Genomic DNA, 27,096 nt, shown 5'->3' on the forward strand with positions numbered 1-27,096 from the left:
TTAGAAACCATGTAACTTAATTGGATTGCTACAGACCTGACAGCTCCCCGTGTAGGGTACGCTAACGGATTGCATCGTTACTGTACGATTGGATACATACACTAATGCTGTCAGTCTGAGAACTGTCACCAGCCCTGAAGCTCATCTTCCATCTTCCGATCGCCATCAGAAAATGAAAACAACTGTGTTCCCCCCCTCAAGTCTGTAAATACAATTTGGGAGACTTTAAACCCACCACGTGTCAGAAATACAAGATTTGGGCCAAACTTTGCATCATTGCTCACATAGGTGATTCTCCTCCATGTGGCCTGCCCCGCCGAAACTCTGGTTAACTCAAGCAGGCTCATCAAAATAATCACTCTTACTTAGATGAGGAAAAATCTGCTGAACAAAGTCTTTACAGTCCCAAAGGAGAAAATATGAAGACGGTTTACAAGGCAACACTAGGTATGCTCAGTAAACACAGATAGACAGACGGTGTGCATAACACAAGCTGAATAGCAGAGTGACAAATTCTAAAATGCAGTTTCAGTTTCCACCTAATGAAGTAAAAGCTAACAATATTTGTAAGCTGGAGATGTCCCCAAGGCACAAGTGACAGGTAGGTGCCAAATCATCATCAAAAGTCTGTGAGAATTAGATATGTCTCTGCCATTTGAGTCAGCACACACCTCCCTGGCTTCAGAGATCTTTCGGAAGCGAAGGTTGGTGTTTTGACCTTTATGCTGTCTCTTTGCTGCTGATTTCCTGAGTGCCCATTGTGCTTTATCGCTATTTTGCTCAGTTGTTAACAGAAATTTCATTTTTGTTTAGAAGTCACCCAAAGCAAGTATAAGCCCTGTTCTTAACACTTAGATGGGGTATGCACATCTTATCACTCCATTTCAGGGGTAGGGAGGCACATTGAAAGCAGAGAGTTGCTCAGCCTTTCTCATGTTAATATCAACAAATGCCGACTTAAACTGCTACTGATTATTTTGTAGACAAATGTATATTTTTTCAACACCATGGCAATTTTCAAAACAGACAAAAGTAAACATCCTAGAAGAACCTATTCTAGAAGAACCTAGTCCTACCTACTTTTTTTTCTTTTTTTTTTTTTTTTTAACCATTCATAACAACAGCAATGCAGAAAATTATGTACAATATCACCTTTTCACCTTCTCTGTGGGCACTCTCACAATTTTTTCAGCAACTGCCCCTCTTCCTTTTGCCTTAGGTGATGAGAAGTCCTTGTGCAAACCTATCGGTTAGGCTGTTGAAGGATTATTTTTCCCAAGCTAAACCATTCTTTAAGTCAAAGTCTCAGCCTGAGCCACCTTGCTTGTGAAGATCTTCCTGAGTGATACTACAAAATCCTTCCATTGTTCTTTGTCATAACCAGATCACTGTGCAAAGTTTCCACAAACCATTAACTATATAGTCCATCCATACTTTCCCTGCATACTTTCAGCAAGTAATCCTTAATTCAAGTGACTCTGACCTCCCATATTGCACTTTGATGTTGTAAATAGTCTAGAATTTTATGAGAAGGAGAGATCCTGGTTTTTATTCCTCCTTAGTTCAGCGATCACTAAAATGCAGCATTTGGAGTGGCTCTTTAGCAATACACAGAAGTGCTATACAACGTGACGATCAGGGATGGAATTGAAGACGAATGTATTCAGCTGAAATGGTGACTGAAATTTCCATAGGCGGAATATAATTACCTGAGCTGGCATTCTGCCAGAACACTGGGGTTAACATTATTACTCCTACAATACTCCTATTTACGGGCAATATGGAAAAAAAAAAGTAACGACAGGATTTTTTAATTGAACCAGTGTGAACCCAACTACAGCAGGTTGCAGTCCAATTAAAATTGACAGCCCAGTGAAGCGGACACATATAACACATGAAGAGCACAGATAAATATAGAAAATCCAAGTTGTTCTCTTCTTTGTCTTCTCCTCTTGGTGTTTTTTTTCAGCTGGATATTTCATTTCATTTTCTAAATCTTTTGATGCCAGGAAACTATCATTGACTGGAACTACTTACTAGCTTTTTGCAGACAGTTTTCATAACTTAAAATAAAGATGGAAAAATATATCCTGTTAAATGTTTCAGCATTGCATTTCTCTCCTTTTCTACAGCATACAGTATTAAAATTACATTGGCTGTGCAGCAGTAGATTAGAAAGAACAACTGCTTTCTACCTTTAATAGTAAATGACACTGAAGTCACTAAATCTGTCTTTGAAACACACACAGTGCATGTGCTATCAATTGGAAGCCTGTAGGTAGCCTACAAGCAAGCAGTCTGATCCCCTACCAAAAATGCTGTGGAGGTTTACTCCTGAAAGGCAAAACTCTTTTCTTTTTTTCATCCACAGAGATGGGAAATAAATGCTTGAAATGGCACAAAATATATTACATTGTTTATTCCTGGTTGTGTAGTCTTTACTCACATAAGTATCTCTTTCTCAGACACGTAAAACCACGCAAGCACCCACTGAGGTCAACAGGACTCTTGGGGAATTAATATTCCCTATCTGACAGAAGTGTTGGGAGGTGTACTTCATTAGTGTTCTGAACCACTCCAAGAGCTGAGCTGCTAGGTAACAGCTGCTATATGTTGTAAGAAAATAGTACTATTCATTATTACAGAAGAGCTTAACCATGTTTGTAACTGACCATTGCCTGAATCTCTTCCAAAGTTACTGGGTTTGGAGATACGCCTCAAAGCAAATCTGTTACTTAATAGAATGGAAAAAGCAAAGAAGCAATGGGGTATGTTTTAAGAGCAAAACAGAAGAAAGCTCCCCAGGGCTGTACCCTATTGACCTCTAGTTCCATTATTGTTTCTAAAATGTTTTTCCATTTAAGGCATTGCCACTGAATCCTTCCTAGGAAGCCCTGGGAAAGGATATAAAGTGAGGTCTCTACTAAGCTTGTCAGTAACATCTCTAAAAATGGAGGGCTGATTTATGTTTTGCTGACAGCTAGGTTTAGGGAAAAACCCTCTAGGCTTTGGTTATGAATCTTCTATAACATAATAAATGGTGCCATCTACTGGCTTGCTTTCTTTTTGATCAGTGTCAGGGTTTGACTGCACAGTATAGCTACCACATTGGAACACCAAAGAAATCAAGCCAACATGACTGTAGCTAGCACACTTCCTGACAGTGGATCTTGGAATGATTTACAGGGGTTTCCATAAAGCAAAAAAGCCTAAAATGAAATAAGAGTAGTAGAAGAAGGAAAAATGGCAAGATGCAAGCGAGGGAGAAAAGGCAGCGTTCAAGCAGACATGAAACTGGATGAAGGGTCAATACTGAAGACAGATACAGCTAAACTGAACCAGATGCAGCCATCCCATAGGAAAAATCAGTGATGAGACTCCACAGAGAGCAGAGGAGAGCTCCCTCCCAATTAATTTTCTGTTAGAAAAAGAATAGCCAATCATGCTTGATTTTTCCCTTCCACCCACTCCAGTTTCTACTATTAAACTAAGAAGAAAATGTAAACAGCCCTGACAGAAGAAGTATACTGACAGACAGAGAAGTTACAGGTCGATTTCTTTCTCAGAGCTCAGTATTATTCCTGATTTATACCAGGAACAAATTTTGACTTTCAGACTAATGCCTCAGAAAACTACATGAACTGTGCCATGTTCTACTCTTAGGGGCACTAAGCAGTCTTGGCACCTCTTCTGGGGCTAAACTGGATGCCCTGAGTAAAGCAACTGCTACAGAATATCTTTTTTATTTGCTTTTGTTACTTTTAATGTGTCTGGATAATATGCTTGAAAAAGCAAAATCAGCTATAGAGCTATTTTAGTCTGATTTTCGGAGAAAAAGAGACTACTGCAGTCACAGCATCTGGCACAGATCACAGCATCAGTCTCAGAAATACCCAGTTTTGTCAAGCACTTCACAGAAAGCAGAGTGACTGTTAGTGCCCCTTTGGAGGAAAAAGCACAAGTTGGAGCTCTTCTCAGACATCAGACACCCCACCAGATTCAAATCCATAGGAAGGTGCTCTCCTTCAGTTTTCCTTCTCGTAAAAGATGCGTTTGTCTTTATAATCTTCAGCTGGTAAGAAACAGATAAGCAGGACATGATGGAAATTCAGGTTATCAGGACTTTTATTGCTACAAATGAAACCTGCATCAGAGCAAGTTGCAGCTCCTCGGGCTCCAGCTTCATCTCCTATCAATGAAGATCATTTTTATCTGTGCCTCATGGAGTCCTTTTAGACTTTAAAATTAGAGGGGATAATGGAAACCATATCTTGATAGAGATGTAGATTTCTCCATGCCTGACTCAGAAGTGCAAAGACAGCAGCTATCACAGCAGTGCGCCATCTCCACTCCCAGACCCCAAGTTAAGATTTTTATGTAGCCCTCAAGAGTATGAGTTTTGGCAGCAGCCACACACTGAGGAATTTAAGGCAATACGACTCCATTTGGAGTTGTGCTGGAAAGGACTGGGAACACTCGAGTTACTGTGGAAAGCCTTTCATACAGCCCTTAAAATTAGAGGTTTCTGGACAGTAAAATCGTAGAACTGAGGTTGCGAACCCTATTGCCACCTGTGCAATCAGGACTTTCCAAAGGGGGTAACTGAAGGCCACAAGGAAGTTTATGACAATAAAAGTGGTATACATTTTGTGGTTAGCATGCAGACCCAATCTAACAGACTGTGTTTGTGTCAATGTGTGCAAACACTTTCTTCTCACTTTATTCAGTTTACTCAGTAGTTAATGGACTGATATTGCAAACCTGAAGTTATATAGATTTGATATCCTGCTAGATACAGAATCACTAGTCTCCCTTTATATTTTTCATCAGTCTCAGGTTGCTGTAAGATTTTAATCTAATGAAGAGGATATTCAGCACACTGGTGCCTTTCACTAGGCAGGGCAGTTTCTGTCCCAGTACAGGTGTGAAAGGGTAAGAGCTCTCTTTTTGGCACCAACGCTAACCTTCTGTCTTAATTGGACCCCAACCATTCTGTAGTGATGTCTTGAACAGCATTAAGATTTAAGAGAAGAGGCCCAGCTCCTGTAGGAAAGGTGCTGACCATACTTCCATTCGCCAGCTCCTTTAAGAAGTTCTCTAGACAATGTGTAACATTGGAGAAAGTGGCCGCTGCTGCTGTGCATGAAACCCATGGCTTCCAGTTCAATTCTTGGCTCCAGGAACAGGCAGGGAGCAAGTATGAGTCTGGGCAGCAGATGGGGACATTGCTAATTGGTCTGTTTTGATGCTGGGCCATCCGCTGACAGACACTTCACACTTCCCTCTTAGCACTGATTTGCTGTATCAAAGAGCTACAGATTTGGGAATGGGAACAAAGAAAGTGAAAACACCAATCATTTGAGTGCAGACAATCATTTTTCCTCGACTGTGCTAACCAAATTTGCTGCAGAATGTTGTGAGGCAACTTGGACTTGGCAAACTCTTTGCAGACCAAAAGATGCAATTTGTCTTTCTTGCAATGTCAAGTGGCAATGATGTTATGTCAGTGCCGTCATTTCTAAAGCATTTTTGCTGCTTTCTTAAAAAGCCTGATGATCATTATAGGAGAAGGAAAGCAGAATGTCCCACCATATGTGCAAAAAAATACACTGGATGAAAACTACCCTGAGAACAGTGGTTCACAGAACTCAGCCAAGGTTGTGAGTGTGACAGAAGTTTTATTGTAAAAGCAGGATTCACAACCTGGAATAAAAGACTGCAGTTGCAACTGGAAGGGAATTCAAGACCATGCCAGGACCAGCGGAAAAGTATGGGAGCTGTTTCACCAGACTGTTCCAGTTTAAAGAATGGCAGCAGATTATAAGCTTTATACTAAGTAAAACTTCAACTTTCACATTTTCTTCTTCTCCAGAGATTACTGGCTACAAATCTTAGTATTTTTGTGGTAACAATTGTGGCTTTGTCTTCTGTAATGTCTCTATCATATTTTACATGCTCTGGGACAGTAAATGACTGTAATTATACTCATTTGGAGGGAGGTACAATATCAGAGATACTGTCTGCCTTACACTTCTGAGCAGAGCTGTTAAGTTCTCTGTGTTTTTAAGAGATTTTTTCTGGTCTTCATTAAAACAAAATAAAATTAAACTACTGCACTCATTACAGATCAGCCATTTACAGTGCAGTAAAACAAATAAAATGTTTTTTGAATGAAAGGGATATAAAATGTCTTCTCAAACCACCAGTGCCTTAAAAGAAGGAATTTTACTGTCCATATGGATCTGTTTAATTATCTCAAATGGAAAAAAGTCACCCTCTAGACTCAAGGGCCAAGTCCTATTCTTTTGTTGTTGATGGAGCTGTATATTTCTAAATACAGGAGACCATAATGGGAAATGCTGGCAAAACCATCAGTGGAGTGCCTCAATACAAAAGGTAATCTGTAATTTAAAAGTAACTATTTTGCCTTGACTTTTCTGGATGCCACCACCTCTGTCTCTGACAAACACAAGTAGAAAGACTGTTTGCTGTGGTATTTTCAACAGTAAGTGACCAGAAATTACCTAAAACAAGTGGCAAAAATAGGCTAAGTGAAAACAGTGTTCTCATTTAAAACAGACACCCAGATTTTACATGGCCTAAAGTAAGTGAGTTGCACCTATGCTGTATTTCAGCTGCAAGAGTCTGAAGTCCAGCTGAAGCCAATTGTGTTCTGTAGCCCACGAAAAAGGAGTCCCAGCCACAGGGTGAATCATGCTACCTCTAGCAAGCATCAGTTTTAGCATGCATACTGGATATGATCCTCAGTCCAAGAGGCCTAGGTGATTAGCTTATATTAGCTAACGCTTAAATGGCTGAATATTAGACAAGACAAATTCCAACAGAGCCAAATGGAACATCACTAGTTACACCACAGCAAGGCAATTCTGCTTTCTTAGAGCTATTAATTTCAACAAAACATTTACATGAGGGTGAATCACCTTCCTAAGGTACCACTCTTTCACATAGGAAATTTAGCTTATGCATTTACACACTTGGTGTGGCTAAGGTTAGGACAGAAAAATCCCCCACAGATCCAGGAAGCTTCATTGCAAGTGATCTTCTGCCTTGCTGTCCATTCCACTATTAAAAGTCTCTTCGCCTTGTTGGAGAGGGGGCTGATCAGTTAACACAACATCCAAGTGCAGGCTGTGGAGCGAGATGTTTTGCAGGTAAATTACGAGGAATTCCAGCACTGAAGAAATGCACTAGTGTATCTAGTAAGTAACATAGTTCCCAGTTGGAGTTTATTCGGCACATCTGCAAAAGTTAAGAGAATTAACTGCCGTGAAACAGACCATTCGCTTTCACGATTGCTAAATCCCCACCGAAAAGGTACTCCCACTTGGCTAGTGATTCAAACCAACAGTTGGATTAAACAAACATGTCCTGAACTCTACCCTAAAGGTGATTACCATGTATGAATAAGGAAGAGATAAAGTGGACATGTATTTCACACTGGTAATTTGGACTCAATAGCCAAAATTTCCATCTTGTTATCATCTAATAAGCATGCCTTATCTTCCATTCAGGAGAGGAAAAAAAATCTCAGCAGGTGTATTTCCAATTGAATGTTTCAACAGAATTCTCTGCTTTTTTATTGCACGTTTCTAAATTTCTAATTTTAGTATACTAGCACATGTTCTCTATTAACAGATCTTCTCTTTTTCATTCATATTCAACCTTCTATACATCACTAATTAAAGTTGCTAGCATCACAATATGTCAGCTCTTCTGGTGTTCCATTGCTTCTAAAAACAATGTTGCATTGCTGTTTCTCTTATCAGCTGCTCTTTTATGCTTTTATGACAGCTTTTGTGTTGTTTGTTTCCCAGTGTACATTATTTTCCACACTTGCATATTAAAAGGAAACATAATTATACTAAATGGTATCAGAAAATTAAAGCATTTGGGAAATACACTAATGAAAGTTCAATACTCCTTTTGTATGAGAAAATTAGCACTCTTGAAGGTCTAATAAGAATGGTTAAGAATGTCTCTGGTGCCAATAACCTAAAAAGTAGTCAAAATCCCCTGTGCCATCAGCTAGTAATATAATGTAACACTAAGAAAAAAAAAAAAAAAAAAACAAGTACCAAGGAAATAACCCTAACATCACAAAACCATTCAAATGGAAAGAAAACCATCTGCAGCTGCCTGGGAAATATGAAGGCAAAGTGAGTTAAATTAAGTTTTAAAAGTGACAACTAAACTACCTACAGGTGTAACTGCCAACATATGGTTTCTTTTTCAACTCCAGACTTATCAGAGTGAGTGGAGTTAGACTAGACAAAAGCTGCAGTAAATCAGCAACTGATGTATTAGTTCCTACTTTTCAACAGAAAAGCAAAAAAGTCTTTGAAATTCTTAATTACTACATTTCTGAAAATGGAATAAGCATGCTCTCTAGTTTCTTTTTAGGCGCAATCTTTAAGCACCAAAGGAGTCAAAACCACAAAACAGCGTGATTGCTACTGTATGGACTGAAGGGGTGTTACAACAATTGTAATGAGTTACTTTTGATTTCATACTTTGATCCCTCTTTGAGTAGTGAGGTGTTTCTTTGTTGTTTTGTGAGTGCTAATTACAACAGTGTTGTGTTAAATCATTGTTATGCTGGTTTTCTTCAGCAGCAGAATGGATAATTGAGTAATTATAATGAAGTCCTTTAAAATGGGTATGGCTATAGAAATGAGATTTTCCAGTAATTCAGTAAGGGGTTGTGTACAGTTATGCAAACAATATGTTGAAAAACTACTTTTTCCTACCTAGAGAAGTTAAAGTCTTTGTGCACACAGTTTCTCTCAGAAGCAGACCAGGAAATGACACCGCACTGGGCTGATTTTCTTCTCTACATGCTACTGTGAGTATCCTTAATCCTGCTATGATTCAAAGTTCAGCCATACAATTCCTCTGTTATGGGTAACTCACTGAAACTCAAATTTGACACATAAAACCAGATTTCAAGTGTGTTGAAGGTGGAGGAGCTACCATACACCACTGAAGCGCCTGCAGAATAACACAGAATGTCAATGAGAAAACTCTCTTCCACTTTGGACTTTCAAGCCTTCTCTTCTCTAGTGCAGAGGTGGCAAAATGCTGGATTCCATGGTGGTTGAATACACCTGAGCCCCTGGGTTACGCAGTAAAGGAGCAGCTGCAGTGTTGAGCTGCAACAGGATCTCGGTGCTACCTCTCCAGCTGCCATACTTACTGCCTTAAAAAATTAAAGCACCTACTGCACCCTGTGAGGAAGCACTGGAGATGCCATGAGGGAAAGAAAGAGGTTCCATGGGAAACTGAACATGTAACTCAAACAAATATCACAGGTTAGTTCAAAGAATTAATTAATAAAAATTAACCTTGTGAGATTCTGCTGATATTCATAGGGTCAACAACTTTAGATGTTTTGCATAGGTCTCTGTCATATGAGTTGATGGACACTGACAATAAGAATAGACTGTGATTCCCCAGCAACTAAAGCGAGATGAGATTATCTGCTGATTGCGGAGGATTTTTCAGATTGAGGAACCTCAGGTTACACTGTGGGCTCTGCAGTACAGAGTCAACACAGGCTTATTTGCTACTGTTCTCCCTATGCTGGTTTGTTCTACTTTCATTCATTGTAGCCTGTGTCTGTCTCCCATTCACCTCCCCCTGCTATAGTTGTCTAAGTTTATTACCCAAGTTTCCAGTTCCATTCTCATTTTCAAGAGGCTGCTCAGCATTTTTCTGGTCATTAGGTACTAATTTTAAAAGTCTAGGTTGCAAAGAAGAGACTGGGAATTCTCACTGATGCAAGTATTATTGGCAGCTGGTGAGATCATTCATGACTGGAATGCTAAAGCTTTTTAGATAAAAATTGTGTAGGGTAAGAGGTGAAAGTAATATATGATGTAGTGGCAGTACTACAAAGACACTGCTAGCTGGTCTGTATATCCTGATAATTCAGAAACTAACTCTCAATGTGCTAAAACCCCAAAGACAAGAAGAGAATACAGCAGAGTGGAAAGGAGGGAGAGTCTTTATAGACCGTGAAAACATACCAGAATTATTTCTTATGACTTGTCTGCAGTGAGAGGCAGACTGTGGGGGAGCAATTGTCTTGCCGTGGGAGAATTCAATTTCAGAAATGTAGCATGGAGGTCACATAACTTATTAGAGTTTCTAAAATTATTCCTTGTGATCCTTTAACACAGAAAGTATTACTACTCTCAATACAGGGTAACTCAATTATGGTTTCACTATGACGGATAGAGCTGTATTAATTCCTGGCCTGGAGTTGGTGAGGGATAACTGGAGATGACAGATGGGATTTGTGTCATGTAGTTCTAATCATCTACCATGCGTTTAGAGCTAGTTGCCTTGGTCTCCTTCTGCAGGCAACAGAGGGAAATGGGCACTGCTAGAAGGCAAGTCATGCCACCCGTCTTAGAGCCCTAGGATATTTCGTCTCACCTCATGGTAGTTATCAAAAAAGTAGACTTCTTCCAATCTACAACCCCTCCACAGTCAACACAATGTGCGAGGCAGCACCAGAATGTGGGTGACTAAATTCTGAATAGGTGTCCAAGACAGACAAGGTGAATCCCCTGCACAGTAGCTGATGCTGCAAAATGGCTAATTTCACATGTCCAATGCAAAGTGTGAGTGAAGTTGGCTGGGGAGAAGCAGATAGCTAGAAAGCAGACAGAAAAAAAAGCGAATAGAACATGGGAGTTCTATGACAGAAACAGAAAAGGTGCTTAAAAAGCAAAGAGTACTCCACCAAGCAAGAGGAAATCTTTAGCTAAAAGCCTACTTTTGTTCACTGGCAAATGAGAGTAGCTGTTAAAATCAGCATCCCACTGCTCCCCAGTGTAACATATGGAAGACATGATGTTGAATGTAATATATAAATAAGAAGCTTACAGCCCAAGGAATCAATAGAGAAAACTAGAGAAATATAAATAAAAATAAGTGGCCAACAAGAAGACAATAAAAAGGGGAAAAAAAAAAAAAAAAGAAGAGCATTTATTAGTATTGCTGCTATGGCTGTAGTGGCTTAAGCATGTAGGGCTTGGATACATCTTACCTAACTTTAGACATCAGAATGTAGTTATTTACATCTGAGCTATTGACTCTTCACTCCCCTCACAGTCAATTGAGAAAAATAGGATTTTTAGAGCACAATTCCTGTCATCCTAATGCAACTATATAAAGCAGTTCAGATGAAACATCCCCTAGAATTGTTCCTTTTCCTCCAGGACTATAAAGGAAAAATGAACAGATATAACTAGGAAAAAACTTGAGATACTCAAGGTCTCGTCTGTCAAAACATTTGGTTGCGTTTATAACTACATCAGTTAACCTAATGCAAATGTATTAGCAATTAAAGAAGTCTTAGCAACAGTATGAACTCATAATTTGGGAGATTGTAATGATTTTAGTAGAGATGCACAAAAAGATAGATAGCATATTTGTACTGCACAGGATCAGGGCATTCCAATCCTTTAGTAACTGTAACAGGTATGGCAAAAGCTGGGGGTAAAATTTTAATCATGAGACACAGATAACTTTTCTCTAAGTTGGTTGAGAAGGTCTACTGGTGTAAATTTTATATTAATGTAATAAGGTCAGGATTCAATAGATTAGAATTCTGTGTTGATACTGAAAAAAGAGACAGATGATAAGAACAGGTAATTACATGATGGTTAGTCTGAGACTGTCCTTCTTCTTCCCACAAAAGCCCCTGGAAAGTTCAATCCTTTGCTCTGAAGCACATAGCCATAAAATAAACCTTTAAATAGGAGTAAACAACGGACTGGCTTTACTATTTCTGGGCTTATCTTACACAAAATAGGCATTTAATTGAGTCTTTTAAATGAAGGGTAGTAGCTCTAAGATTCCTTCGTAGCAACTGGGAAGAGCCAGGCTCTGCCATAAGGCACACAAGAGCTGGGTCAGCTGCGGGATGCCTTTCTCGTCAAGGATATTGGAAGCCTCAAGCAATGATGTTCATACCTGAGGTTTAAGTGTTCCAGAATACTGACCTTGAGACAGAACTGCAGTTTCAGGCCAAAAGTTTCAGCGCAGGCAGAGTTATTTATGAAGCATGAAAACACAGGTTTATATAATATGTTGCAAATCCGTAACTACCAGCTACTGTTAGTTTTAGCCAGCTATAAGTCTAACTTAATCTTTTTGAAATATATTTTTCGGCAACAAGCAGGAAGCCAATGATCTTAAACAGAGTAGTTCTTATTAAGAAGAAAGTGACCTAAGGAAAAGTTTATAGAAGACTGCTTTTAGCTCACAAAAAATAATTAAAAAAAAAAATTGAAATGACTTTTAAGAAAAAATGTGAAGTCCTTCCATTCATAGTTGACTTGACATTATAACTCAGATTAGAACAGCACGTTTGAGGAAATTTGCCAAAGACTTCCTCTTTTAAAAACAGATCAGTAATTAAGAATAAATAAATTGAATCCTCCAGCTGTTTTTTGTAGTTGTAAGAGTTAGAATACTCAGCATCCCCTTTTCATCCTGCCTTTTTAAAAAAAGTATTCACCGTGTTCTGTAGAAACATTGGCTATTTTCACAGTGAACACTGGCCTTCAAATCGAAACAAGTATGAAGTGTGCCTTTACTATGTAAAAACTCATTTCAACACTAGAGGGAACTATTAGACTTTATTGTCAGTGGAGGGGAAAAAAAATAAATTAATAAAATAAAATAAAATAAAATAAAATAAAATAAAATAAAATAAAATAAAATAAAATAAAATAAAATAAAATAAAATAAAATGAAAAGCAACTGCATTTCAAACTGTTGGTGCTATTTTCAACTGCAGAAAAGGCCTCATAACTGATGAAAACATTGCAAGTGATATTTTATGTTAATTAATATAGTGTGTAGATGATAGAAAAACATTTAAGCTTTTATGTGACATTTGGTCAATAAGTATTGAATATATGGTGTATGACATTTATAACAAAATGAGCTATTAAGAAGCCTGCTGCTCTTAGAAAGATTTAGAGATAATTTTACTGAATTATGTAGAACTAGACTATGTTAAACTAAAAAGCTACTGCAAAATGTAGAAACACTTGTGATTTCCTAACAGGAGAAATCTCTGTTCAACACAGAGCACTGTCCTTTCCTCATTATGGTAGCAAGCATTTTCAACCACAGCTATATTTACTGACATGAGGTCTCCTCTGTCTGCTTTCATCCAGATGGGGAATGTGCAGTGCAATTATCTTTATTTTGGAGGAAGGGATGGTAGAGATTTTGTTTGTTTTTTTGTTTTGTCCTTTGCAGCTTGTCGGGTTTTTTGTTTGTTTATTTGTTTGTTTTACATTTTCTTAGGTCACTACATGTTGCTTCCTCTGAATGCTAGAAAAAGCCAAGGGAAAGCCTTGAGCATGGTATTTTGAGCAGGGTGTGAATTGCTTTTGCTTGGTCTATATTTCTGTGGCAGTTAATTGCACTGCCTTGACTCTGCCCTTCAAAAAGTGTTTGCCTCCTGCAAAGCTGACAATTAGAACAAAAATATTCCAGTACTGCTTGGAATTCTTCAGGAAGTCACTGCCTCAACGTGACTCAGAGCTATATGCTGCAGCCACATTTTAACAAAGGGTTTAATAACTACTTTGATAACAGTATATTCCCACATTTCACAAAATTGTTCTGAATTTTTTTTCCACCTTCAGCAGCATCACATCTTCATAAATGTCTTGGATGAAGGACTTGAAGAAATATTAACTAAGTTCACCAATGACACAAAATTGGGAGGAGCGGTTGACACTCTTGAGGGCAGAGAGACCCTGCAGAGAGATCTGAACAAATTGGAGAACTGTGCAATCACCAACTCCATGAAGTTCAACAAGAGCAAGTGCCGAACTTTGCACCTCGGACCTGGTAGCCCTGGCTGTACATACAGACTGGGGGATGAGATGCTGGAAAGCAGCTCCACGGAGAAGGGTCTGGAGGTTCTGGTCAATGGCAAGTTGAATGTGAGCCAACGGTGTCCCTGGCAGCCACCCATGTCCTGGGGTCCACCAAGCACAGGGTTGCCAGCCGGTCAGGGAGGTGATTGTCCTGCTCTGCTCTGCACTGGTGCGACCTCACGTGGAGCACTGTGTGCAGTTCTGGGTGCCATAGCATAAAAAAGATACTAAGCTGCTAGAGAGTGTCCAGAAGAGGGCTATGAACTTGGTGAAGGGTTTGGAGAGGAAGCTGTATGACAAGTGGCTAAAGTCACTTGGTTTGTTCAGCCTGGAGAAGAGGAGACTGAGGGAAGACCTCATGGCAGCTACAGCTTCCTCACAAGGGGAGGAGGAGGGGCAGGTGCAGGTGCTGATCTCTTCTCTTTAGTGACTGATGGCAGAACCCAAGAGAATGGCATGAAGATGTGCCAGGGGAGGTTTAGGTTTGACATTAGGAAAAGGTTCTTCCCCCAGAGGGTGCTGGAGCACTGGAACAAGCTCCCCAGGGAGGTGTCATGGCCCCAAGCCTGACAGTGTTCAAGAAGAGACTGGACAACGCCCTCAGACACATGGTGTGAACTGTGGGGTTTTCCTGTGCAGGGACAGGAGTTGGACTCAATGTTCCTTGTGGGTCCCTTCCAACTCAGGACATTCTATGGTTCTATGACATACCATCAATGCATGGTGTGGCCATGATTTCTTCTTCCTCTGAAGCCCCATGTACGAACCATAGCAGAGCAGGATGCATTACTTACTCTCACACTCAGGCACATAGCTCTCTGCAAGTGACTCTCTTCAGGGCCAAAGCAAACTCTGTATCAGAGGCAAAGTAACTTATCATTGGCATCTGCCTCCAGCCCACCTTTCCTCTTCTGTTGTGTATTGCATGTAGCCTTGATGAGAGCAAAGATCTTTGTAGGTTTGTCTGCATTATCTGACATATTTATTTTGCTTCAGCATCTGAGGTCATTGGTTCATATGTGAAAGGGTTTAGTGTGGAGTGTCAGCTTACAGCGTGGGGAAATCCTGCCCTTTAGCACTAATCAGTACATTTGCTGCACCACTTGACGTGATCCAATGGGTGTATTGTTTCCCTGTCGAGTCTCGAGTTCCCACAACATGTTCTTACTTATTTACACTATATTTTTGGAATCAATCCAGTTTCCTGTGCTTGAAACTTTTGCTAAGCAGTGGGTAGGACTTGTTGGTTGTAATTTTCCACACTCTTGACCTGTCCGTTGCTACTTGCTGTCTGTTTTGCTGTTCAGGGTGGGTAGTCACCTCGTTGCCTGCAGAGCGCTGAAGCCAGAAGATCCTCCCTTAGCCCCACACCCATTCTCAGAAATGACTTATAGGGGTTGGGCAGCACGCTTCTTCACCAACACATGGGAGAGCCTCTTGTGATAAGAATACAAAGTGCATTCACCGAGTTATTGTCTGAAAATCAGAAATCATTCTCCTGCTGTCTGTGCTTGCTTGCTAAAGGAAAAATAATATGCCCTGAGATCAACCTACTGCTGTTCAACATCGTACCAAGAAAAATCCGCCTCAGCAGGTTGCCAGAATTTGTTGGAATTAGACATTTTTATAAAGTTACATATATTTCTTTTTTTACATATTGTACAGAATGCTAATAGTTTAGAGAACACAGTGATTTATATTTCCTTTTTTTTTTTCAGCTGAGTTTTTTCCCAGATTAAATTTTCTCTCAACTGCAATTCACTAGTAAAACGTTTATGCCTTTCTTATATTTATTATCTATTAAATATTGAAGGCTAACCTTGAAATTCTGCACCTGGGGAAAAATGTAAATACTGTATGAGACAAAGTTCTATTTCATCAGAAGTGTGCAAAATGTATTGGATCCCATACAATGTGGTGTTGAGCACATGAAACAACTGAATACAGATTTCCAGTCTACTCAGTGACTAAACTTCTACAAGTTTAGTGGGAAAAGGACAATTAAAGTTTCAAAGATTAGAGATGAATCAGCTCAAGTGTCAAGGCAGTCTAAACACACAGATATGTTTATGTGGGATGAGAGATAATAATTGTGGCATTTAGCTAGGATGTTGATACAGGATGACATTAACAGTCAGAGTCCAGACCTTGTAACAAATTATTTCAGAGCTGAAACAGACTTCTTGCAACATGGTGAACTTTGTACTAAACAACCTTTGTATTACAAAGTTCATATTCCATAATCAGTAAGGCATAAGTAAAATGGATTAAGGACTAGCTAAGAAATTTCCACATACAATTATTAAAGAAACTTCAACGTATGAAAGAGGTATTCACAGTAGAATTCCGCAGGTATTGGTGTTATGACCAGCACTAGTATTTTTCTTTGACATGGAATTGAAGATAAACTTAGTTTTAGTATAATTCTTAACCAAATGAGAGAAGAACAGTTATACATAGCACAGACATACCTTAAATACTTGAACTATAGATAGTTTTTGTGGCAGAAAAGCTGAGAAGTTGAGGTATACTTTAATTTCCAAAGCTCCCACTGTACATGTGGGGATACAGCTAAACCACGCAGCAGCTCCTTTCTGGCCTGCACAGCTGAGTTTCTTCTTGGGAAAACCAGGACGTGAATTTGAGGGAATCACAAATGGTCAGGGCTCATTTTGGTATGGAGTTCAGCTATTACCAGCTGTAGGGGAATCTTCTGTAGTTTCACCAGACTAGTTGAGACACACTTCAGATAAACTTAGTCTATTTAAATATGTATAATGAAAAAACAAGTTTTACACTGAGGAAAAAAGAGAAATACACTTTTGAAAGCTGAGATCCCTTTAAGGGGAAAGGGCCCCAGCAGGCAAGAATATGAGCTCTCTTGTGAAGTACAGAGCAAAAAGGAGTATTAGACAACTTGGGTCTTGGATGATAGCAAGGCCTCTGCATAGAAGAGAACATTTCCTCTGCATATATCACTAATGGGAGTATTGCAAACAGCTCTTTCACTTTTGTTAAATTACATTGCACAATGTAAAAACACATAGAAAAGAACAATCAAAGTAATGTGAGATACTGAAACTTACTGAGATTTATGAAAAGAACAGGGAAAACACAGGCCCAAAGTATTTATTTGATATGAGTGAATCATGTTGATGTGTAGAAACTGCCCTAATACTCAGAGAAGTAATAATGAACATCTTCATTGGTCAAAAAGAAAAATGAAGGTTAATTTTTGATAAGTTAGAAGGTTTGGATTGTTTGCTAGAGTTGTTTTCAGCTAATAATAAAGTGCAAGTTTAAACTGTGATATTATAACAATTGTAATAAGTGTCAGAGTAAATTTGGTTGAAGTGATTTGTGCTGCTGATAAGAAACATATCTTGATGCACTGATCATTCTGTTTCAGAAATAACTGGAAACTAAAGAAGAAAACAAGACAAGACTTGATCTCTCTAATTCTGCAAGAAGACAGTGCATAAGAATTTTTATGGAGATAAACTAGCTGATATAACTAGATGGCTGAATAAATTCGAATTAGAAATTATGCAAAATAAAGAGCAGTTGATCACTAAATCACTACCAATAAGACAGTAAATTCTCAAATTTGTCAAGTCTGGATCCCTTTCTAGAAGTTATACATTAATCAAATGCAAGGTGTTTTGCTGTGTGTAGGGGTAAACACTTGTAATGTTACAGTAACATATTAAATACTTGATAAGACTCAATGTTCTGTTGGTGCTTTCAGGACTTGTCAGCAATGAATGTGTGAGTAACTTCAGAACAGAAAGGCAATTAAGATTATCAGTTAGTTTTAAGGAGTCTTTCTTTGTCTTCTTTGAAAATAAATTAGGTTAGAAAAGTTTTAAACCAGCAAATTATCTGTATCACATTACTGTTACTATAGCATAGGATATTGCGGTTTGCATTTCTACCTTATTGTTTTAATGGAAGTACCCTGACTGATAATATTGCAAAAGAAAAAGACCAAGCCAAACAATCTTGAGAGTCTAACAACATTGAGAGAGAGCCTTTATGAGTCAGTATATTGCTTAAAATAACTTTATATAAAGTGAAACAACATATTAAGGGCAATATAAATATAAATATACAGAAATATATGATTGTTCTAACACAAACAATTGTATTGCATTTTAAACTTTGCTTTCCTAAGCTAACAATATATACGCAGTCTAACATTTTACACAGTAAATACTAAATTTTCTTAAATCTTCACATTAAATCTAAATTATTCAAGTCAACACCTCAAATAAAATGCTACTTTCATAGAAAAAATAAATGTTACAGGTTATGTCCAGTCAGAACTATTACCTTAAGTGTTAGAGAAAGTACTGTAAATTCTTCAAATGCTGAGCACAGAATAAAAAGAAGGCAAAGAAAAATGTCAGCTATTCACTACTATTTTAACAGGTCATCATTTACTGTAAGAATCATCTTACCAAACATTAAGCACTTAGAACTTAGATGGTTAGTACTAGTTAGTTAAGATCCTCTACACAGTAAATTCCTCTATATTCAATCATCTATAATGCAGTTCTATTTCTAGAGGGTGAGTTTTTCAATTTTAAAAGCTGTCCAGATGTAGTACTCTTTTTACCTGCTCATTTGTCTTTGCTAACATGTATTAGACTAGTTGAAGTCAAAATATTTGAAGTCCAGTTCTGAGCGTACTTTTTCCTAAGCCTGTTGCAACTGGATAGCCTATGTTCTCCTTGTCCCCCATGCTGGCTCATCCTGGCAGATATAGGGCAAATAAGCTGTAACATCATCTATATGAATTTCCCACACAGCAAAATACAGGCTGCAGAAGCTTTCAGAGTTCTTTAATAGATTGCAATAATAAGGGATGTGGATAAAAGATCTGGAATTCTGGTATCTCAAAAATGCAAACATACTCTGATATTCATTTATCTGTAGGAAAAACAATGTAGATCTCAATCTTCAAAGATCTAGTTACATAAAAAGGAACTCCTCTAATCTTATTTGGTTGACTTTAAATGACTTTTTAGATAAAATTGGCATATATTTTGGAAACACTTGGAAATGTTAATAACTTTCTTCCTGAATAGCCTCTGGCTACAGAAAAAAACAAACAAACAAACAAAAAAAGGCACAAAGTTATTCCAAAACATTATAGATTAAACACAAGCTATTTAAGCCACAGAATGAAAGGGAGAAAAAAAAAAACTAAAAAGAAAGAAAACAATGAGTAGCTACTGGGCTTCTTTACTATTTGCAGCAAGCAGCTCCTCTGTCTGGAAAAAGTTACCCGTATTGTAGCTTTGTTAGTTGATTTTATTTTTATATGCTACTCTGTAACTCCATTACTCCGAGACACTTCCTTAGTTCTGCTGCCTTCTTCTCTAACTGCTGAACGTTCCAGTGCCATTGTCTTCTATTTGAATGGAGTTTGTTCAGCTGGCAATGCAAACGTTTCAGAATAGCATCATATCTTTTATTCTGTACCTAATAAAATAGAACACAATTCACTTAAAAATTTCTTTCAAGTAAAACAGTATTTACAGAGGAGGGTTCTGCTCGCCTAAGTGTAGATTCTGACATTTGACGAAGTCATGCCATGTTCACTTTATGGATACTGGAGAGACACAGACAACTAGGAAGCAATTAATCTGACTTATTTCAGGTATCTGCTTTAGGACAATATGAATCACACCTAACTTTCCCACGAAGGGAAGAAAAGCTTGGTCTCACTAAGAGTTTAAGTGATGAGTTCAATGTGGATGTCTGCTCTGTAGATATCTAAAATTTAACAAAGTAAATCTCACCCAAAGAACAAGCACCTCATAGCGATGGCGACACTTTGTACATTACAGACTTCAGGCTCCAGAGTGAGAGGTGAAAAAGGAAGAAATTTTCATTCTTTGACAAGTGGTCTTGGGTAAAAATTAGAATAAAAATGATGCATCCTAGGTGGCTGTAGTAGCACCTTCCCTGTTGCCCTGCACTTAAAAAGTATGTTTTTCTTAACAAGGCAACACCGTGGCAATGCAGTGCTGCATCAATTTTGCAGTCATTGCTGCCTTATGTGAATAATGGCTGCTGCAGACAACCCTCTGAAGATTTGCATTCTGAAGTGTAAAAGCATGAAACCTTCATTATAATAAAAACGGAAATAACAGGTATTCACTTATGAAAATTTGGGCTTACTTACCCTACTTCGAATGGCATATGAGTGGTAGTGTGTAATTATTCTTTCATCTGTTTATAGAAACATTATTACACTGTATTTAACATCCACATGCTGGTGTACAGCTGCATCAGAACTACAGCATTGCCAGGGACTTCCTGTGAGTCTCATTACCTAAATTTCATGTATAACTAACTCCCTCCCTCACTAAAGTTTTATAAATTACACCGCTTTCTTTTGCTGGTGATGGCTTGTCTTCATGTTGCCTGGCTTTCCATTACAATACTTCACAACTTTTTGGGGGATGCTGTCAGATTTACTAATCTGAAGGAGTGCTTGCAGGATCTGAACATCACTAAGATTGTGTTGTAGGACACTGAAACATCTGTGATCAACATTATCTGCTTTTCTTAGAACTGTGTCTCTAGCATCATTATTGGGAACTGCCTGGTACATCTGCCAAGGCACAGAGCACTAATATGCTTAGTGGACAGAGGGGAGGGGGAGCATTGTTCTTTTTATTTGGCCTTGTGTATCTGTAAGTTAACTATCAGAAAAAAATGTCTGGGCACTTGTGGAATCTCCACTACTGGGGTCCTTCTAAAACAGGACAGACAAGCATCTGTCAAGAATAATATAGCTACATGCTGATGTAGGGGAAAGAGTGCACAAGGGAATAGACAATCTTTTGAGCTTGCTTTTTCCTATTACTTTTACATAACAACATATTTCCTATTATTTGTGGATATCTTGAATTATTCTTTATGACTGAAGCCTTGTCTCAGGTAACCACCCTGATTTATTGTTGACTTCTCTGTCCCAGGCTGGGAGCAGGCTCTGCTGTTCAAGAGGTGGGTGGTGGGGCTGGTGCTCAAGAGAGTGGGACATCTGCAGGCTGCCTTTAAAGTCCATCAGTACCCTGCCTGATAAGCAGCATCCCAGTTAAGAATTAATTTATCAATTAGCAATGTCAGATCACTGCCTTTCCTTGGGAAAATAAAACAAACAAAAACAAAAACAAAAACACAAAACAAAACAAACAAACAAACAAAAAACACAACAAAAAAACCACAACCAACCAAACAAAAAAATGTCCTTGCCGAAAGACATTTCATCAATGAACTTTAACTTTCCAAAATTCAGCTGCCTTAAAAAGGCATGCTGATTTACATTCCTGTACAATAGGTTAAGCTGAGGAAATCTTTGTAGGAAACTCAAAATAATACTGAAGCAAAGTGGGAGCACCAGGGCTGTGAAAGTCAATCCATTCTGCCTGAGTGCCAGCTTAGCCATTAAAAAGGCTTCAGCAGGAATTCTGTAGGCATTTAAGTATACGTCTATATAAGGGTAGACTTAGTTGGATGCTTAAAAGCAAGAATCAAGGCTCCAGAAGTCCTATAGCAACTCTAGCACTAAACCATGTCCCTAAACACCTCATCTAAATACCTTTTAAACACCTCCAGGGATGGTGACTCCACCACTTCCCTGGGCAGCCTGTTCCAACACCTGACAACCCCTTCTGTGAACAAATCTTTTCTAATATCCAATCTAAACCTCCCCTGGTGCAACTTGAGGCCATTTCCTCTTGTTCTATCACTTGTTACTCGGGAGAACAGACCAAGACTCTCCACGCTACAACCTCCTTTCAGGTAGTTGTAGACAGCGATCAGGTCTCCCCTCAGCCTCCTTTTCTCCAGGCTAAACAGCCCTAGTTCTCTCAGCTGCTCCTCATCAGACTTGTGCTCCAGACCCCTCACCAGCTTCATCGCCACACTATTCCTGATACAAGCCAGGATGCTGTCGGCCTTTTTGAGCACCTGGGCACACTGCTGGCTCATATTCAGATGGCTGTAAATCAACATCCCCAGATCCCTTTCTGCCAGGCAGCTCTCCAGCCACTCCTGGCCTTAAATGGTGACACTGTCCATTGTCAGTTTTTATATTAAAAATCTGATTGTTTTCCAGAGAGCTCTTAATAGAAAGATACCCTGAAAGATTCTGGTTTTAATCATGCATTCTTCTGAGACAAAAAGATCATATAGTCCAATCAACCGAAAAACAGGTTAAACTTCACTATTTAATTAAATTGATTCCGATAACAGAACAGAATGTTATTTTTAGGCTGCCTAATTTCACTTTAGTTTTGGAGAACATTCTTAGGAGCCTGCTGCCTTGATAGTATTTTCTCAGATGTTGAATAGTATAGATCTATTCTGAATTGGCCTTGTTTCGCTTTTCAGTTTAAAAATTCTCTACTCTTCCCTGTCACATGAGAAATGATTATTTTTTCCTCCTCATTTCACAATGGACAATAGAGATAACCCCAGATCACTTATCTTTATATTATCAACTTTTGCTCATTAAATTTTATAGTGTTTATTTGAATTAACAAGATAAACAATATGAAACTTCCCAACTAAAACTATCTAGGCATAGAAAGTATTTTAGTAAGGAACAAACTGTAAAATATATTTCAATTATTTAAAAAGAGAAGGTTTTGACTGTTTATCAGAACTTTATCTTGACAGCTAATTAGGAGCTGCAGTGTTACCCTTAATTTAATGTCATCACAAATTTGGGAGATTCAGTATAAAAAATTTAAGATAGCTTGGCTACTGTATATAGTTGAATAAAGTATGGCCAGCAATGGTGTATAAGGTACTTCAAACTTCATTTGCACTATCTACATTCTGTCAGGAGAACTGTAATTATATTTTATTTAAATTACTCACCTCAATTTCTTTTCTAAGTTTAGCATGCATTTTTTTCTCTTCTTCCAGCAAATCTGTTTTTTTATTGATGCACTCTTTTAATCTTGTGATTTCCCTTTTTAAAAGTGTAGTTTCTTCCTGCAGATTTAAGTCAAGATACAGAAATCCTCTCTTTAAAAAGTTGCACAGTACATCTTTTAAACTTATTAATAATTTCACGTTTGAACAGTCTCGATTAATAGAGATAAGGTAAAGGCTTATCATAAACAATTTCATATTAAAATAATGAATAATATTTTAATGAAAAATAATTTAATAATTGTAATTAAAATTAATAACTAGAATAATTGATATAATGCCTTTAGGTACTTAAGACCATATATTCTTGGTCTGAAATATGCCAACAGCTACAATAACACAGGAATTTGAACTCAGTTTGTTGAGTTACCTGACAGCAAAGTTAAAAGAATGCTGTGCTTTTACATGAAAAATATAATAACATAGCAATGTTCCACAGAATTCTGAAAAGTGTCCGTGTAAGTTCATCCATGACCGAAAGAAGCCCACAAATTGTTCGGCAATGATGCAGTTTGATTTACAGCTCTGCAATTTTTCTCATAGCTGAGTTCATTCAATCCCATAGAATGAACCTGACTTTTACAATAATATACAGATAACAACAGCTGATGATATTTTTTTACTGCATAATGAAGTCAAAATTACTTCAATTAACATAGTATTGTAAGTTATCTGTATTTCCCATCATCAGTCCCTCATGAACCATAAACATATTAGACAAAACAAGCAGGTTAGTTAAACTGCCAGAAATACTTCTCATAAGAGGAAAAGAATTAAAGAGGAAATATAGTACCTGCACCTGTTTTATAACAGATCCTTCTGGATTCTGGAGATCACGCATTAACTCCTCTTTCTTTGTCTTTAATTCTTCAACAACAGCTTTCTTTTTAGCAAGCTCAATCATAACTGGCATTTTACTTTCCATCTCCCAAATGAGATGCTTATGAGCCTTTATTTTTTCCCGATATTCATTATTTCTTGCAAATATAATCTCAAACTCTTCTTGTATTGTTTCTGCATCATGCCTTAGCTTTAAATTTTCAGAATATAGATCTCTGACTTGTGCCTCCAGATTTTCACAGTGATATTTTGTCACTTCTATGGCATCATCTTGCAGATATATTTCCCTATCTGTTGTCTTTGTTTCTAACAGAATAGAATCCATTTCTTTTTCTAGTTCCTGAAACTTTGCCTGTAAAATATTTCAGTGTTTGCTTCAGAATATTTTTCAGAGGATATTAGATATCTAGTTAAGCACTGTAATTTATATTTATCCAACAGTCATATTTTTCACTTGTTGAATGTGGTTTCAATAGAAGACAATTAGGGTTCTACTTCCTAAAATCATCACTTTAGAGGCACATTGCAAGAATACTATCTTAGACCTCTCTCCTTAGATTGAACCTAAAATATGAAATAAAGTAGCCTTGAAATTACTTTAATACCTCTTATTTGCAAGATACATCGGACATGACAGTTCAAACCAAATCCCAATATTTGTTTAAAGCCTATATTGGGTTAAGCCCGAATCAGACTAAAAATAACTAATGATGCCAGAATTCACTTACAGATACATAGAAATAGATACATGGGGGCTTGGGGTGAGGGAGCTTAAGCAGACTTGTTCTACTGAAGTTTTTAATCATGTCTTCATCATGGTAGTATGTAACAGTAGGATTAATCCAAGTTACTAATATTTTAACCTCCTAAGGAATATGCTAAAAAGGCCTCTACCTCTTCTCACTGATGAGAGGTGAACAACTCCAGGAAGTAGCTCTTCAACCCATTATAAGAAGTCTAAGATGGGAGGGCTGAATTGCTGCCTCAGAAATGTTTCTCTTTCTTTGCTGACTAACAACAGAGCTTAGATGACTAACACAGGCTTAACATCTGACTTGCAGGTGATGTAAGCTAGCTGTGATGAATCCCACCAGAAGTAACAGCCAACAACAGCACATTAAGTGAGAGAATAAGCATCACAATTTATTTTACCTATTATCTTTTCCCTAATTGAAGCATTATGAGTGCTATGAAATCTCTTACTTATTGTCTTGAATAGATAAAGACATTAATAACTGTTAAGAACAAAAGGTTTCTGCGTAACTTTTAATTTAAAATCTTGGGCTTCAGTTTTAGCAGGATTTGTATCAGTGCCAGTCACCATTAACTGAAGACAAGAAAGCAAAAGATCTTAATGGCAAAGATCTTCAATTTTGGAAAGAAAATTAATTTTACGTGTCTTCTGTGACACGTACACATGCGAAGAGGTGTAAAGATGAAAAAGCAGCTCTGCAGCCTTTTAAGTTTCTAATTATTTAGCTTTGCTGTTCTGCTAACATTAATGTTTGTATGAAATTTCCTACTGTTTGGGTTTTTTTGAAAGAAAAAGGAAAAGGTGTGGAAGAGGGAGAAAATAAATGAGCTAACTCAATTATCCAGGGCTCTAAAGCTCAGTGTTTTGCCTTTTTTTTTTCTTTCTTTCTTTTTTTTTTTTTTTTTTTTTTTAACAAAAAACAGATACCCTTGTTTAAATTGCTTGGTAACAAATTGTTGCAACATCATCATACTATATTATGGACAGTTTATCATTAGGAGAAATCTTATTGCAAGACATGGCCAGTAAATTGACATTCCTAAGCAATAAAAAGTTTCACTGCTCCTTCAGAGAAGTTATCTTTCTGCAAAATTTCAGACCTCAACTATATCAAGTGTAGGGCTATTCACAGGTATTTTAATTGGAACTATTTCCATATGCATTCTCTCATGCTCAAAAATGGCTGAATGCTTTTGTGTCCTTCCTCAGACTTAAATGTAAGTCTCTCAATAGAAATTTGATTTCAAATGTTAAATAATAATGTAAAGGTTAATAAAACCAGTGAGAGATTAGAACAGAAATAGTTACACTTTCTTCATGGACACCACATGTATTTAGTGTTCTACAAAATATTACTAAATAAAACCAGTATTTAATGACCATTTAGGACACTCACTTTAAAGACACAGCAAAAAAATATTTTGTATCAAAAAAGATGCTAAGAAAAAGTTACAGTCTGTTGAAAATCTGCCCCAGAGGGTGCTTTTTAAATCCTTTTTTTCCATTTATTTCTTAGGAAATCACCATACAACATTCAAAGAGCTGTAAGTATGCACTGAGTTTTTGTGGGTTTGCTATCTCAGTGCTTTGGAGGGGTTGTTTGTTTTGTTTTCCAAATAATAAATAAATAAAAGCTTCTCCTATAACCTGCTCTAAAGAAGTCATAGCTATGTTGCAGCCTTACAAATAACAATACTCATACACAGTTTTGGCTAAGCCTAAGTGAAACACACACAACTACAGAATAGCTGCCTTACACTTAAATGCAAACACTCAGAAAAAAAATTAGGTACCCTCAGCTTCTCTTGCTCATAGGAATACTTCCTCATCTAATGAAAAAACTAAATGAATTGAACTACTCTAAACCAAGTTTATTACCTGCAAATGGAAAAGAACTGTTTTGTTTTTTTCCATCTCTGATGCTTGCGAATGTTGCTGCTCTGCAACTTGTTTTACAACTTCAATTAGTGATGGAGAATTTTGCTTGGCCATCTTAGGCAGAAGCGCAGAACTGTAAGGACAACAACAAAAAAAAAAGTGATTTTTTTTTAAATTACCATTCTATTTAATTCAAGACTGTTAATGAAAGAGAACAATATTAAGGCCTTTCCTGTGGGATTCCAGATCCATGAATTATTTCATTTGATTCATTCTTTATTAATAAGAACAGGTTACTGATGAGTGGAGACTCAAAGCAAATGATCAAGAACTAGAACCCTTTCCTGCAGAGTTTTATAAAATAAAGTATTGCAATGTTCTTCTGGCATCTCCACAGGTCAGATCCTCAGTGTTTGAACAGTCATATCCCTTAAAAACACTTTAAGAGCATGTTAAATGCATGAGAGTGTGCCCTCATATTTAGCCTGAATATTAACATTATTGTAGTTACAATACTGCAACTGTCTACTATATTAATTAATAAACTATCCTTAACGTCACTGTAAATATCCACCCCCAGTGATGAGAAAATATTTAGTATGATTTTTGTATCTCTTCAGATAGTATAAGTTAATGAAGAAAATCTGTATTGTTACGTAGAATGACATCAAATTCTCAAGAAAATGCAATGAGCCTGGAACAGGTGCATCCTCAGGCCCAATATATTAAACCGCA

The 27,096-nt window shown here is 37.6% G+C and overlaps 1 protein-coding gene across 1 annotated transcript; it reads right to left on the reverse strand.

The window, feature by feature from the left end:
* Positions 1-19,253: 19,253 nt before the first annotated feature.
* CCDC122 (coiled-coil domain containing 122) lies at positions 19,254-26,481 on the reverse strand (the record flags this gene model as incomplete). Its single annotated transcript, XM_082071816.1, has 4 exons — positions 26,362-26,481; positions 23,683-24,081; positions 22,833-22,949; positions 19,254-19,418 (listed from the first exon to the last, which is right to left on the reverse strand). The coding sequence occupies exons 1-4, from the start codon at positions 26,473-26,475 to the stop codon at positions 19,254-19,256; spliced, it is 795 nt and encodes a 264-aa protein (XP_081927942.1). The 5' UTR covers positions 26,476-26,481.
* Positions 26,482-27,096: the final 615 nt, after the last annotated feature.

Source organism: Streptopelia decaocto, assembly GCF_964273445.1.
Source record: "Streptopelia decaocto genome assembly, chromosome: 1".
Classification (NCBI taxonomy): Eukaryota; Metazoa; Chordata; class Aves; order Columbiformes; family Columbidae; genus Streptopelia; species Streptopelia decaocto.